The sequence below is a fragment of the Netta rufina genome (genome assembly GCF_964035555.1).
Source record: "Netta rufina genome assembly, chromosome: 14".
Lineage (NCBI taxonomy): Eukaryota > Metazoa > Chordata > Aves > Anseriformes > Anatidae > Netta > Netta rufina.
The window spans coordinates 8,988,542-9,005,275 of NC_140137.1; the positions used below are offsets into that span (position 1 = coordinate 8,988,542).

Sequence of the window (16,734 nt, forward strand, 5' to 3'; positions counted from 1 at the left end):
TCAGATCTTCTGAAATTGTCCTTCAACAAAATGCTTTGGATGATGCAGAATAACAGTTCTCTGTTTCTTGCCCCGATCTCCAAGTGTGCTCTTCTACCTCCGTATTCCAAAGCACCCAAAAGGCATACTCACAAAAGGGGAAGTATAACATGCTTCATACTGCATCATGGCTTTCCAAAACATTCTACTGGTAAAAAATATTGTACACTTTCAAGGGGCATAGAACACACTTAATCTTTTACACTTGTTCTATTAACAACCCTCTGTGAGAAATAGCAAGACACCAACAGCATGGTGTCAATAGCATCACCCACTACACTAAGCAACATCACAAATGGAGAGAAGACTTCAGAGCTGAACCCTGCCACAGAAAGCATCTTTCACAAAAACACCAGGAGAAAAGTGTCCAGGTGCTAAATCTACACAAGAGGAAAATTAACTTCACCATCTCATTACAGACAATACCCCAAAATAGTACCAGGCATACATGGCCACAAGTAGAATAAGTTAAACAGGCACCAACAGTGTTCACCTGCCCCCCATCCCATTTCTAACAGTGTGTGTGAAGGTGCAAGGCACCAATGTCATAGTATCATCAGCATCTGACAGTACAATGACTTTCCAGCATCATGCATGAAGTGAAGATGTCACATCTGACCCCCTCGACAACATCTTAACCAAAAAAAAAACACGACAAAAAACAAATTCATCAGCAAGTGTTCAGGTGTTCCAACAACACCAGAGGTTTCCAGAAGAGCCCTGTCCCGACAGCAGGAGCAGGGCTCCGAGCACAACAGCTGTTGGCAGGACCCGTGCTGGGCCCCAGACTCATGTCCTACTGCTGTTCGCACTAGCAGCTCGAGCATCTGACAAACACCGAGATGCCGTGGACCCGGGGGCTGCACCCGGCTGCCACAACCGATTAAGAGGGGGCGGCCAGGAAATGGGGTGGAGAAGGAAAGGGAGGAGAAGATGGCAAGATTAAAGAGCAAGGACACAGGCAATGAAGAGGGAGAAGATGACGGGGAGGAAGAGGGCAAGATTCACCTCTGCCAGATGACACACTTTCCCCTCCCAACACAATGCTCACTCCAAATTTCACACACCCTTCCCAGCAATGACAGATTTGAAACCTGCAAAACCCTGCCAATGGCCCCATATGCACAGGGACCATCTTGCAGATACACTGGAAGAACATCAAAATAGGCCAGTGTGCCTCCTTCAAAAAGAGATGGAATGACAGCTAACGTCAATGGGTATTGACTTCATTCTGAGAGATGACAACCCTGTTGGGGAAGGACTGAGATACAAACATCATGGCATCGGTGTCAGACGATACAACAGCTTTGCAGCATCCTGCATGGATAGAGGACTTCACAGCATCACTTATCTGAAAACATGAGGCCAAGACTGTTCTGCTTTTCCAGCTACACAAGGTGTTTCCTCAATGGCCCTGAAGAAAACACAGCACAACAACAGTAGTTCTGGCATTCAGCTACTTAAAGGGCTTTCAATAGTGCCTGCTGCAAAGTAACCACCAGACCAACTCTTCCTGGACTGAAGTCCTTCAAATGTCTCAAACAGAAATGTTACACACCAGTAACCAACAGGATTGGCAGAGACCATGTTGTGACGAAAATACTTGTAAAATTACTTCCACATCCACATTGTATTAATGACCATCCTGCCATGAAATGCCATCAGAAAACAAAACAGAAGACCTGGTAAAGAAATAAAATAAAAAAACAAGGGGCAACCTACCGTGCCTGAGGAGTACGGGGAGAGCGAAGGTCCCTTCTCGGCAGAACCGTTTTCTGCCGCGGGGCCGGGCGGCGGCGGGCAGTTGGGGCTGAAAACCATCAGGTCGCTCTTGCCCGCGCCGTCCGCCACGCACAGGCTCCGGCTCTGGCGCTGCGAGTACGACCAGCTGCCCACCTCGCTGGCGCACACCAGCGTCGCCGGCCCGGGCCCCGCCAGCACGGCCGCCCGCGGCGCCCAGCGCGACGCCCCGTACAGCACCACCGCCAGCAGGAACAGGCTCGACACCGCGCAGATGGCCACCACCAGCCACACGTTCGTCGCCGCCGCCGCCGCCGCCGCCGCCGCGCCGCCCTCCGCGCCCGCCGCCGGCCGCAGCCCCGCCCCCGACGACGACGCCCCCGCCCCCGCCGCCGCCGCCGCCGCCGACAGCGCCGCCTCGGCGCCCTCCACCAGCGACACGCTCAGCGTGGCCGTGGCCGAGCGCGACGGCTCCCCGTGGTCCCGCACCACGATCAGCAGCCTCTGCCGCGGGCCGTCCGCCTCCTCCAGCGCCCGCGCCGTGCTCACCTCGCCGCTGTACAGCCCCACGCGGAACGGGCCCTTGCCCCGCGGCTCCCACAGCTCGTAGCGCAGCCACGCGTTGTAGCCCGAGTCCGCGTCCACCGCGCGGACCTTCGCCACCACCTGCCCCGCCGGCGCCCCCCACGCCGCCCACGCCCACAGCGACCCCGGCGCCGACGCCGACGCCGACGCCTCGCCCGCAGCCCAGGGCCCCGGCCCGCCGCCGGCAGGCGGGAGCAGCGCCGGCGCGTTGTCGTTCTCGTCCACCACGAACAGCTGCACCGTGGCGTTGCCGCACAGCGGCGGCTCGCCCGCGTCCACCGCACGCACCTCGAACTGCAGCACCTGCAGCTCCTCGTAGTCCAGGGGCCGCAGCGCCCACAGCCGCCCGCTCTCCGCGTCCACCGACACGTAGCTCGACGCCGGACGCCACCCCGACCCCGCGCCCGACCCCGCGCCCGACCCCGCGCCCGACCCCGCGCCGCCCTCCGCCACCGAGTAGCTCACGCGCCCGTTGCCCGCCTCGTCCGGGTCCCGCGCCCACAGCCGCGCCAGCTCCGCGCCCGCCGCGTTGTTCTCCCGCGCCAGCACCGTGTACACGGCCTGCGCGAACGCCGGCGCGTTGTCGTTCACGTCCGACACCGGCACCCGCAGCCCGCGGCTGGCGCGCAGCGGCGGCGCCCCGCCGTCCTCCGCCCGCACCTCCACCTCGTACTCCGACACCCGCTCCCGGTCCAGCGCCTCCCGCAGCACCAGCGAGTACGAGCCCGCGAACGTCGCCACCAGCCCGAACGGCGCCGGCGGCCACACCGCGCAGCGCACCCGCCCGTTCGCCCCCGAGTCCCGGTCCGACACGCTCAGCAGCGCCACCACCGTCCCCACCGACGCGTCCTCGGGCACCGGCACCGACAGCGACGTCACCCACACCTCGGGCGCGTTGTCGTTCACGTCCAGCACCTCCACCACCACCTTGCAGTGACCCGACAGCGGGGGTGTCCCTTTGTCTTGCGCCTTCACGTGTAGCTCATATAAAGACACTGTCTCAAAATCCATCGAACCCGTTAGTCGAATTTCTCCGCTCTTTGCATCGATGCTAAAAATGCCAGAGGCAGTCGAAGGATTAGAGTTAGAAATCTGGTACATCAGTTCCTGATTCATTCCTTCGTCTGGGTCGGTGGCACCCACTCGCGCCACAAGTGTCCCTTCTGAGGCGTCTTCAGACAAACGCGCGTTGTACACGGACTGGTTGAATTGGGGCGCGTTGTCGTTCACATCCAGCACCGACACCAACAGCTCCGCCGTGCCCGTCAAAGCCGGCCTGCCCCCATCAATCGCCGTCAGCACCAGACGGTGCTCGGGCATCGACTCGCGGTCCAAACCTTTCCTCAATACAAGAAAAAGGGATTTAGTGCGCGAGTCGCTATTTTCTTCCTCTATTCCGAAGTGCTCGCTGGGGCTGAGGGTATAGGAGAGCTGTGCGTTGGCTCCAATATCCGCATCCGACGCGCCCTCCAGCGGGAAACGGGAACCGAGAGGCGAGTTTTCCGATAAATTGAGGTTCACCATAGCGGCGGGGAAGATCGGGGCATTGTCGTTGATGTCGGTGACCTCCACCTCCACGTGGAAGACGCGCAGCGGCCGCTCCAGCAGCACCTCCAGGCGCAGGGCGCAGGGCGCGCTCTTCCCGCACAGCTCCTCCCGGTCCAGCCGCGAGCTCACCACCAGCGCCCCGCTCGCCCCGCTCACCTCCACGCTCGCCCGCCGGCCCTGCGCCACCAGCCGCAGCCGCCGCGCCTCCGCCTCGCCCGCCTCCAGGCCCAGGTCCTGCGCCAGCCGCCCCACCACCGTGCCGCCCTTGGCTTCCTCCGGCACCGAGTAGCGCACCTGCCCGCCGCCCAGCGCCCAGGCCGCCTGCAGCACCAGCACCCGCACCACAGGCCCCCACCTCAGCCGTGCTTGTCCGCAAACGCCCATTGCTGTCACCAATGTCCTCTTCTCTCTACCATGTAGGCACTGATGTGTATATTTATAGTTTCTGGCTTCACTCGGTATTAGGATCCTCTCGCAATGGCTGCGCGTCCTCTTCCTTGCAGCTCTTTCTGTCATCTGCGTTATTTCTCACGGGTACCGGAAGGTGTTCCCCTCATCCTCCCCCTTTTTCATCATGCGTTTATTATGTCAGAGCGGCATCATGTGGCAGTCTGTAGGTATTGCCTCTTACCGTGCTCTGCATATCGCCCTTAATTAGCTCCGGTTTTGCCATTTTCCATTCCACGCACTTCTGTTTGAGGTTGTTGCCGAGTACTCACCTGCAACGCTTTTCACTGTACTAATTCAGGAAAAGTGCATATAGTTTTCTTTACAATGTGACGCTAACTAATCATTCACAGTTCTTTTCCAAGTGACACTATCATGCCATGAAATGTGCTGAATGTATTTGACAGCTCCCAAAATCACCGTGATCGGTGTTCCTGTTAGAAACCTTGAGGTCTAAATGAAGTGTTTCTGAAAACATGCTCTATTTAATGCCGTTCTATTCATACTTTACAACCAAATAAATCTAAACCTCTCTTGTAGACAAAACACCCGGAAGCGGATTCTCAGACTGATCGAGTAACTCTTACAAGGACTGTGAGCAGGGGGCGAAGTCGAAACAGGGAAACAGATCCCCTTCTTCTACTCGCGGTCGCTGGGTCCTCTCCACGGCTTCCTTCAGTGGAAACTGTGAGGTTCTGCGACAGCTCCTTCCCGGGGGAGATTCCTCGTTTCCTGCCCGCTCTGCTGACAGTGCAGGGTCGTAGTAACCTTGCTGTGAAACGCTCAAAGGAAAGGAGACACGAGGTGAGAGCAAACTCTCACAAGCGCCAGTTCCAAACCTCTCGGAGTGGGGGCCATAGGAGGGCGGAAGGGAGAGGAGACAAGCACATTACGCGTGGATGCTGCAGTCCCTTGGGAGAAAGCGGAAGAGTCGTGTTACCGGCGAGATCCTTCCTTCAGACGAGACAGGGCTGAGATTTTCTGCTTTTAAGGGTATCTTCGCCGTTCGTGCTCGCCGTCTTCTGCAGGCACGCCGGCGGGGCGGGATGCTGCCGCTGGCGGCTCAGTGTCACCCCTCGGTACCCACTCCCAGTCCCCGGCAAAGCCCGGTGCGCTGCACTGAGAGGATTCTTGACCACCCTCTGAAGCTCCAGGGCAAAGCCCACCACCTGCCTACATAGCTCTTCTCTGCCCAACTTTGCATCCGCCGTCACCTGCCTCGCGCACCGGCAGCAGCCGCGCTAAAGCCGGGGGCAAGACGCTGCCTTATTCCTGCAGATCCCGCACACAGAACTTGGTTCAGGAGCACTGACCACGGCTGTGCCTGCTGACCTCTCTGCTCTCCGGCTTCTCGCAGACGCATGCGGAAATCCACCGCTGAAGGTAGTCAGGCTTTCTAGGAACAGCAATCATGTCTCGAGTCCAGATCCGTATCCAGTCCTTGATGCCCGCTGTATTTGGTTTATGCCGTCTTGCCTTTATTCGGTTGAAACTCAAAAGGCAAAAGATGAATGCTTCTTCCTCCTGCGTCTTAGCACCTTTACTGTTTTTTTTTGTTTTGTTTTGTTTTGTTTTGTTGTTGTTGTTTTTTAATCCCTGCCCACGACAGACTCATCGCCCCGAGGAAGCCACTCAGAGACACCACGTTTCCTATCCCAAATCCTTCCACATGGAGCACAGTGGATTTTCAGCCCCCGAAGAAGAAGTCTTTCCCTTCGGCGCTGCTCCCCAGCGGAGCAGCCCAGGGAGAACGGTAACCGTGACCTCTGGCAGACACTACCGCAGCCGGGACTGCGACTCCCTAAACCCATGGACACGTTTCTGCCACACCCAGAATGTAACACAGCACGTTTTTTCCTTTTTTTCCATTCTTCAAGTTTAGGTATTTTCTGCGGCTCACTCTGTTACTACCGCAGACGGAAACAAAATCTATCCCGTTCAGTGTAAATGTGTTTTGTTGACTTTTCCAGGCGAAGGCAGATGGTTACTCTGTTATCAAACAGAGGAATTCCACGAGTAAGAATGTACAAGGCACGATTTTGCAAAATTAATCCAGAGACACGTTCCCGACTGCTGAAATTCCTGGAAAATAAGATCTAAATGTAGAGTTGGTCTTTGGTTTGTTTGTTTCAGTTTCGTGTAGTAAAAGGAAGTAAGGGTTTAGGTGGAGATCAGCATCTTGACTCGTGCAAAGAAAGAGATGCTGGGACAGATTGTCTATCAACAAAGCCATCGAGATCATTCCACGTGAATCCAGGACGAGATGTGTTTAAGCGGGATATATGTATTTTTTCTTGCTTACCCGCTTGCCAAATTCATCCACTTACCTGGAATAAGTAGATAGCCTCTGGACAAATAGTTTCCTGCCATATTCATAGGGATGAGTATATAATACCGTTGTTGGCAAAAACAGCACTGGTTTACTTTCAAGTATCTTAGAGCTGTGCTAAGGTCTAAAAGACTGCTTTAAAAAACGTAGTAGCATGTTTTAATCGGTAAGACAATTGCTAAAGAGAAAACATGCATTACTACCAAGAACAGAAGACACAGTGTCCCTCCTCCTGTGTTATGAGTAGTTGTCTGCATCATTTCTATATAATTTCGATATCCACCAAGCAGCTCGAATAAATGGTCCCACGATGCCGGAGATCTGAGCTTTGCTAGGGATAAAGATGTTTCTGGAAGCAAAGAAACAAACTATCCAAGATAACCTACAAGTTGGAAGAGATTCGTGCTTACTCAAATCCAGCCCACGTGGGATTCTCACTTTCTGATTAAATCCAGCTTCTGCAGAGGGTAAGGCAAATCCTCAAGCACTGTAGCATTGCTTTGCATTGTAAACACAGATGCACAACTAACTTGCATTTTACAACACCTGTATCTGTAATGTGAAGCCACCAAGTTCATAGGGAGAAACTGAGAAGATTCTGCAAAAAAAAAGCACTCGAGCTGGTGGAGTTTCTATTGTCTAACAGCTTAGTTTCCCTCTTCCGACTCTGCTGAGTCTCAGAATGTGCGCTGTGCCACGGACTGAGCATCAGGGGAGGAGTGTTGCTCGCCCTGAGGACCCGACGGCTGACTGAGGGCTTGGGCGTTGCTCTCCGAGCCTCCTGCATTAGACAGAAGGGGCGACTGCCTCGCTAAAGGGGTGTGAAATAACCAGGAGTCTCGGCCTCCCAAGCTCAGTTTATCCATCATCAGAGATCACGGAGTGAGCGCTGGATTTTTAGAAGAGCAAGTACAGCCCAACGGCAGGGATTTGGAGCAGCTCAGACTGGCTGGGAGGTTCGCCTCTGCCTGTCCTTTAGTCAGTGGAGACGGACAGACTTTTCCAGGGAGATTTGGAGAGCCCTATGGCGGCCCTCACTGAACTCAAAGCGTGACTTTAATTACGCTCTGAGGCAAGAGATGAAGAATTGGAGGAGGGAGAAAAGCCGCAGCTCCGGCAGTCGGTGCTGTGACCCAGGACTTTTTCCATCACCGAGACGGAAAGGGCCGAGCAGCAGCTCCGGACCAGCCGGCACAGGGTGACTGTCCCCATCGACGGGGATCCGGGACGAAGAGCCTGTTGCCTCCTGAACCAGTAAACAAAGACATTTTTGATTTCCGTGTGTATGTCAACTGGTGAGGGTCTGTGTCGGTTGGAAGTGATGTTGATCTGTATAAAATGTTAGGATTCCAAACATGAGCTAATTAGCCTCGTGGTTCGGTCTGGAAAACGATGTGGAGCAGTCAAGTAGCACTGAAGAAAGCGCTCACAGCCGCATCCCGCGGAGCGGGTCCCTCACGCCTCTTTGACACAGCCTGGAGGCTCGAGCACGGCCCAGAAAAGCTATTGTCTATTCTATTGTCTAACAGCGACACCGACACCGCCGCGCGGGACACGACACCCCCGCCACTCGCGGGACACGCCACGGCCACGGCCACGGCCACGGCGCCGACACCGACACCCACCCCAGCACAGCCCGAGACAACAGCGACAACCAAAAAGCCGAAAGCCCCGCTGCGCCGCGCTCCACACGCCGCTCCCCGCACACAGACCGGCTCTTCCCAGCCCTTGCTTGCTTCCTTTCACGTCTCTCTCCTCCTTTGTTTCCTCTCCATTCTCTCTCTCGCTTGCTTTTTTTGCTTGCCTAATTTCTTCCGAATGTCTTCTTTCCTACTTTCACTACTATCCATCTTTCACTTCTTTCCTCCTTTTGTCTTTGATTCTTTGCTTCCTTCCTTTCCGTATTTTCCAAAATTGCCTTCCTTTCATTTCTTTCTTGCTTCCTTTCCTTCCTTCTATTTCTCCTTCCTCCTTTGTTTCTCTTCCATTTTCAGTCTTGGTTGCTTCTTGTTTGCCTGCATTCTTCTTGACTTCTTCCGTCGTGCTTTCTCTCAGATTCTTTCTTCATTTGTACTCTACCTCTCTTCCAGTTCCTTCTTTCATCCTTTCAGTGCCTTCTTTCCTTTTCTCTTACTTCTTTTGAAGCTGGCGAGGGGTCTGGAGAACAAGTCCTACGGGGAGTGGCTAAGGAAGCTGGTTTTTTTCAGTCTGGAGAAAAGGAGGCTCCGGGGCAACCTTATCACTCTTTATAAGTACATTGAAGGAGGCTGTAGAGAGGTGGGGGTTGGTCTAGTTTCCCACGTGCCTGGTGACAGGACAATGGGGAATGGGCTAATGTTGCACCAGGGGTGTTTTAAGTTGGATATTAGAACTTCTTTACTGAGAGTGTTGTGAGGAATTGGAACGGGCTGCCCAGGGAAGTGGTGGAGTCACCATCCCTGGAGGTCTTTAAGAGACGTTTAGATGTTGAGCTTAGTGATATGGTTAAGTGGAGAACTTGTTAGTGCTAGGTCAGAGGTTGGACTCAATGATCTTGAGGTCTCTTCCAACCTAGACAATTCTGTGATTCTTCCATCCATCCTACATTTTCTTTATTCTTCCTTTCCTTCATTCCTCCTGCCTATCTGCTTCTCCTCCTCTCCTCTTTACTTTGCCTTTTCTTCTTCCTCCTCTTCATTTTTTCCTTCCTTTATCAAAATGCTTTCCAAATGCCTGCACCACTCTTCCAATCAAGCTCAGACATGCTCTGAGGCAAGACCTCTTCTTCCTCTTCCTCACCACCTTCGGTTGAGTCCTGTACTGTGTCCCTCAGAACTCACTCAGAATCCCTTCCATTCAGCTTTGTACACTCATGAGTACTTTGTAGCACTCATGACAACGATTACTCTTCCAGAGAAATCACTCTCCTCCTCTCGATGATCTGCTGCACACCAGAGGACCTGGACGCGTGCTGCAAACAAGGCTCCTAGACCTCCACACTGCTCAGGTGAGTCTTTCACTCACTTTCACTATACTGCAACCAGCACTCCCTGCACACCGGTGGGCTGCTAGCTCTGCACACACCACGTGGACAGAGCTTCTTGTTTGCTTCTTTGCTTCATTCATTTCTTTCTTTCTTCTTTCCTGCTTTGTTTCTACTCCATTCTATGTCTTGCTTGCTTTCTGGCTTGTTTCTTTATTGCGTACATTCTTCTGCATGCATTCTTCTTTTGCATGCATTCTTCTGCATGCATACTTCTTTCCTTCTGTCTCCGTTCTCCTTCTTTAATTTCTTTCCTTCTCTCTGAAAGTTCTTTCAGTTATTTCTAGCTTAATTTTTGTTATGCTTTTATTTCATTCAATGTGTTCCTGCTTTCATTCTTTCTCTTCCTTCCTTCCTTCTATATCTTTGTACCTTCTTTCATTCTGCCAGTTTCTTCTTTCATTCTGCCAATATCTTCCTGCTTCCTTTCTTTCCTCCTCTCCTTCTATCCATTAGTTTCTCTTCCTCTCCACTTCATTTTTCACTTTTCCCTTCCCTGCATTAGCCTTCAGAGCCTTTCCCTTTCCCTCCTTCCCCATCTGTTCTTCTTCCTTCTTCCTTTTTAATTTTTCCCTGCTTTGACAAAATGCTCTCCAAATGCCTGCACCACTCGTCCCATCAAGCTTTGGTATGTTCTTAGGCAAGACCTTCCCTTACTCTTCCTCACTGCCTTCCATAAGGCGTGTACAGCATCCCTCAGACCTCACAAGGCAACATCACCTTGGGAATTACTCTTCCAGAGAACTCATTCTCCTCTGCATGGGCTGCTATAGACCAGGAGACTTGGATGCCCACTGCAAACAGTCTCCAAAGACTCCAAACAGCTCAGGTGAGTCTTTCATTTGGCAGCTTGAACTCATCACACCCCAGCACACAAGTCCTCCAAAAATGGGCAAAAGCACAGTGCAGCCACAGCTCTGTCACACTCTCACACACCTCAGGGAAGATGCATTAATTGGGGCTCACTTGCAAACAACATGCTGAATGGAGAGCTCTTGCTTTGCTTTTCAGGCACACATCCACTGCCAGAACAATCCAGCAGCAAGATCCTCAGGACCCAGGGAAATTACTCCCAACAGAAATGTCTCATCCCTATATGTCCTTCCTGCTGCCCGCTCACAGTGAACTGGAAAGCACCAGGAAAGCAACGAGATCAGGCAATGGGGCTCTGCTGGTCCATACCTACAGCCATTACCTAGGCTACATTCTGTCCATCCAACATAAACATATTGCAGTTAAATCAGCAAAAATAATGCATTGCTGTTTTGAACACATCTTCTCTGAGTACAAGTCACTTACCTGTAGGATCAGTGCTTGCTTTCTTTGGAAAAAAAAAAAAAAAGCATTTCCATGACAGGTGAATGTCTTGTAAAGGGCAATTTCATTGCAAGTTATCCGAGATTTCTGGGGAAGCTGGATGGAAAAATTTCCTTCAGATGTGGGACACCTATGAAATCATTGGACACTATGCACTGCTCCCATATGTGCATTCATGTTTTGGAATGAGCCATACTACAAGAGATGCTCCATTTCCACCAACACCTACCGTGCAAGTACAAAGACTGGGGGAAGCCAAGTGCACAAAGATTACACATACCCCATCATGTCTCCTTAGAAATTGCCTATATTTCTCACTCCACACAGGCACCACGGGAAGGGACAGTTGCCAGTGGGAGAAACTGTTCTCCCCATTGGTACCAACATGCACATCAGAAAGCTCCAAACCTACAGGTATTGCCTAACCAATGTTCAGTCCATCCAACATAAAGGGAATACAAAACAAAACAAAACAAAACAAAACAAAACAAACAAACGAACAAAAAAACAGCAAAAAAAAAAAATACATCTGTCTCTCAAACGTATTTTTTTTGCATACGAACAACTTACCAGTAGCACCAGTGGTTTCTTGCTCGGAAAAAAAGAATAGATTCATGCATGGAGAATTGGTTTATAAGGGAAATTCTCATTTGAAGTCTTCAGTGATTTCTAGGGAAGCTGGACTGTAAAAGAAAACATCAAGCTCAGTAAAAGCTTGATGTCCCAGTCATGTAAGAGTGTGCAGTGCTCTCTGGTACACAGCTATCACATAGGAAGCTGTCACATAGGAGAGAAGAAAAACAAAGAATCCCATTCCACCTCGTTGAAACACAAGATTTGCCAATAGCGTAAACATGGAGAGCACTTCTTCCCCTCCTCCCCACTTCTTGGTCAATGCCACACTCCGCCTTGCATCCAGCATCACCATTTCACACACACAAGGCTCATTTCCCACTCAACACCATCCTGGCTATTCTAAAATGCGCACCACTTCTCTGTGTCACTCACAAAGTCGCTGCCACAACACTTGAACGATGCTCCAGCCCAACAACACAATCCAGCTCCAAACTCACCTCTGAGCACATCACCCTCTGCAGAGCCTCGCCTTCTCCCACACTGCCAGGAGCTTCCCCCCTGCACAAATGACACTCTCAGGGCATTAAACTGGCTCAGCAATCTCAGATGGAAATGGAGAAAGCTGGACCGATGGACAACATTTACAGCAGCTTCTGCTGGAGCAGCCACTCCTCATGCTCAGGAAGACAGGAGTTGCGTGCATTAAAAGGAGCATGGCCGGCAGGTCAAGGGAGGTGATCCTCCCCCTCTACTCTGCCCTGGTCAGGCCTCACCTGGAGCACTATGTCCAGTTCTGGGCTCCCCGGTACAAAAAAGACAGGCATCTCCTGGAAAGAGTCCAGTGGAGGGCCACAAAGATGATATGCAGCCTGGAGAATCTTCCCTGTGAGGAAAGACTGAGAGACCTGGGTCTGTTCAGCCCTGAGAAGAGGGATAAGGAGGGATCTTATCAATGTTTACAAATATCTTAAGTGTGGCAGACAGCGGGATTTGGCCAAACTCTTTTCAGTGGTTTGTGGGGACAGGACAAGGGGCAATGGCCAAAAAGTGGAGCACAGGAAGTTCCACACACACATACAAAAGAACTTCTTCATGGTGAGGGTGACGGAGCGCTGCAACAGGCTGCCCAGGGAGGTTGTGGAGTCTCCTTCTCTGGAGATATTCAAGGCCTGTCTGGACACCTACCTGGGCAATCTGCTCTAGGGTACCTGCTTCGGCAGGGCGGGTGAACCCAATGATCTCTTGAGGTCCCTTCCAAGCCCTACAATTCTGTGAGTTAAAGGCCATTTTCCAGACAGCTACAAGAGATGACCATCTCTACCAACACGAACTATGCAAGTGCACAGATTGGGGGGAAGTCAAGTGCACAAAGATTACATGCACCCCATTACAATTCAAGGAAGGAAGGGAGGGAGGAAAGAAGGAAGGGAGGGAATAAGGGAGGGAGGAAGTGGAGAGGAAGGAAGGAAGGAAGGAGAGAAAGAGAGAGAGAAAGAGAGAGAGAAAGAGGGAGAGAAAGAGAGAGAGAAAGAGAGAGAGAAAGAGAGAGAGAAAGAGAGAGAGAGAAAGAGAGAGAGAGAAAGAGAGAGAGAGAGAGAAAGAGAGGAAGAAAACACTTTTCATTAGAAAGGTTTCAAGTGCTAACAGAATGCCAAAGAACAGTGCCTGCAGGAATACAACCACTGGACCTACCCCTCACCTCTAGCACTTCTTCAGCACTCTTGGGTGAAAATGCTGCACACCAGTAGGAAAGAGCATTTATGGAATCCATGTCATGACAGCTCTAAGAACAATCAGCTCTGATTTTATTCTGTCAGAGAAAAACTCAGATACTGAATAGCAAGCCTCAGCAAGAAGTTCCAAACGAGGAGTTGACGATATCTTAGATGTATGCCAAAATAGGTGTGAAAGTCAAAATAAATAAATAAATAGATCATAATCACACGTTAAGCCTGTAGAAAGACCAACAATGTAAAGCAAAAAGAACAAGGAGGACAACATTGCTGATTGTTTACACATGTTCCATTAAAAATGCTGTGTGAGAAGGAGCAAGACACCAACATCATTGTGTCATCAGACACTACGACTTAGCAGCATCACATATAGAGAGAAGACTTCAAAGTCCCTCAACTCAAAATCTTTCCCATAAACACAAGGCCTTCCCATAAACACAAGGCCTTCCCATAAACACAGGCAGTGGCCTGTTTCAGATACTGAAGAGCAAATTTCAGGAAAATGTTCCAAAGCATGAACTGAGGACCTCTTGGATGCATGCTGACATAGACGCGAAAGTTTAAAAAACATCATAAGGGGATTACACACAATAAGTCCATAAATCAAACAGCGATGCAATGATGCAATGAAAGAAGAATGAGTAGAACAAACATCAAAGGTGCTTGCCTATCTTGTGTTCCATTACAAGCTCTGTGTGAGAAGGAGGATCGCATCATCTCCACCAAGGCCAACTATGCAAGCGCACAAACAGGGGGAAAGTCAAGTACACAAAGATTACATGCACCCCATCATGTCTCCTTAGAAATTTCCTGTACTGGCTTCTTCCACCAAGGGAAGGGACTGTTGCCAGTGGGAGGAACTGCTCTCCTGGTTCGTACCAAAATGCTCATCCAGAGGCTCCAAATCTACTGGCATTGCCCAGGCAACATTCAGTCCACCCAACAAAAAGGAACACAAATAAACAGCACGTAAATATATATTTGTCTCTCAAACACATATTCTTTGCATATGAAAGACTTACCTGCAGCATCAGTCATCGATTGCTCAGGACTGGATTTTTAGCAGGAGAAGTGGTTTAAAAGGGGCATTCTCATTTGAAGTTATCAGTGATTTCTAAGGAAGCTGGACAGAACAAGCTTTGCAAATCTCCCCAAACATGGGAGAGTGGCGGAGCTCCCTGCCACACAGCTATCACACGGGAAGTGAGAGAGCGACCTGAAAGCCAAAGACAATCACTCAAGGACAACCTCAGCCATCGAAAGGGGTTTACATGCTTTAAGTCCATAAAACAAACACCAAGGCAATGCAAGAAGAACAAGTAAAACAAATACCAAAGGTGTTCGCCTATCTCATGTTCCATTACAAGACCTATGTGTGAAGGAGGAAGACTCCAACAAAGCTGTTTCATAAGCATCATACAACCCAACAACTGCACCCACCTGTAATGAGCGTGAGCTGGGCACAAGGCAACAATCACACCAAATTTACCAGCACTCCCAGGACACAAGAGAGGCCAGTCACTGCAGCGTGCATACTACTGGCACAGTCAGATCCTCTGAAGCAGTCCTTGAATAAAACACCTTGCCTGATGCAGAAAAACAGATCTCTGTTGCACTGTTCTTTGCCCTGGCCTCTGGCTGTGCTCTTCTACCTCTGTATTGCGAAGTACACAAATAGCATGCTCAAAATAGGATAAATATAACATGATTTTTTGCTGCATCTTCCCCTTTACAAACTATTTTCTGCTATTGAAGAGACTGAAAACGTTTTTATGTTTTCGATACTCAGAGTGTCTGGCAGACACTTTGAAAGAACATCAAAGCAGGACAATGTGCAACATGCTACAAGAGCATGTCATCCTTCAAACAGCGATGTCATGACAGCTCTAACAGCAAGGGGAATTGATTTAATTCTGTGAGAAACAGAGAGTTCTGTGAGAGAGTTCCTATCTACGATAGCAAAATCAGCAAACTCAGCTGACGTTAGCAACCTCAGTTGCTACCAGAATAGCAACTGTATAGAAGGATTTGGTACCTTATTTTGCAAAGAAGACTTCCAAAATTTTGTGAGGCATTGGCTGCTACTCATGTACATGTTGAAAGGACATCAAAAAAGGACACCGTATGTCAAACCATTTCTCTGGCCAACAACACAAGTCCACAAACAGGCAAAATCAAACAAATAATAATTCTATTTTCCTCCACGGAAAGCATTTCTGAGCAAGGCAAATAAATCTCAACACCAACAGATGTAGGAACTAAGACCACCTGCTGGAACCACACAGACCAAGAAGATTTGACACGTTACCCTTCCACAACAACCTGCACACAATGCATTCATCAGAAAGCTTTCAAGTGCTAGCTGTACACAATAGGATTAGAGGGAGCAGGGAAAGCATAAACTGCCTTTTTGCCTTTCATGGTAAGTCCAACATGAGAACCAAAGGGGAGAATCTTACACATTGTGCAAAGAAAACCCTCAAGTCCCAACTGTCACCTTGCATCATGCTGCCTTCACAGGAGAATCAGGCAAGAGGAAGAAAGACTTTGGGGCATGAAACCACATCAGATATCAGCACGGTCTGACCTCCGTAGCCCCAAAGGAAGTGAATATTGCCTGTTGAAATCTGACAGGCAGAAACCTCTCCATGTCTTCAGCTCCTTCAGCAATCTCACTGAAATTTTTACACACTGGTAACTAACAACATTTGCAGAGACCGTGTCATAACAGCTGTAATGAAGTTTCACATTCATTTTTTCTGAGAAAAAAAAATAATGCTGAACAGCTAAGCTCAGTGATATCTTCCAAATCAGGAATTAAGGGGCTCTTTCAGTCACAAAATAAGAGATGTAAAAGGGTAATTAACACCATCAGTGAATTAAAGACAACGATCCAATAAAAGGAGCAGGATATATGGCCACAATTAGAGCTCGTCTAAAAGGCCCCAATAGTGTTCAGCTGGCCAACATCCCATTTCGAACCATGGGTGAGAAGGAGCAAGACACCAACATCACGGTGTTATCAGCATCAGATAGATTGACTTTCCAGCATCATGTACCTAACCCTTCCACAACCACATCTTGACCAAAAACACGAGGAAAACATTCATCAGCAAGCATTCAGGTACTCCAGCTACACGAGAGGAAGGGTCCAGTCCCAGTAGCAGACTCAGACTCAGGCCATAGTGCTGTCGGCACTTGCAATTCAAGAAGGTGATGACCAGAGAGCAGCAGCGGACTCGGGGGCTGCACCAGGCTGCCCCAACTATGAGGGGGAGAAAAGGAGACGGGGTGGGAATGGGCTATTAGGAAGGAGAGTGCGAGGAACAGGGCAAGATTAAAGAGCAAGGACACGGGCAATGAAGAGGGAGAGGAAGACAGCGACGAAGAGGGCACGA

General features: G+C 50.3%; 1 protein-coding gene across 1 annotated transcript in view; it reads right to left on the reverse strand.

Moving 5' to 3' along the window:
* Nucleotides 1–4,296, reverse strand: part of LOC311214713 (uncharacterized protein) — a gene marked incomplete at both ends in the record, with an annotated part of 16,615 nt that extends 12,319 nt beyond the window's left edge. Inside the window, one exon of the mRNA XM_084295437.1 lies at nt 1,762–4,296. Coding sequence (XP_084151563.1) covers nt 1,762–4,296 — 2,535 coding nt within the window. The remainder of the gene's footprint in view (nt 1–1,761) is intronic.
* Nucleotides 4,297–16,734: the final 12,438 nt, after the last annotated feature.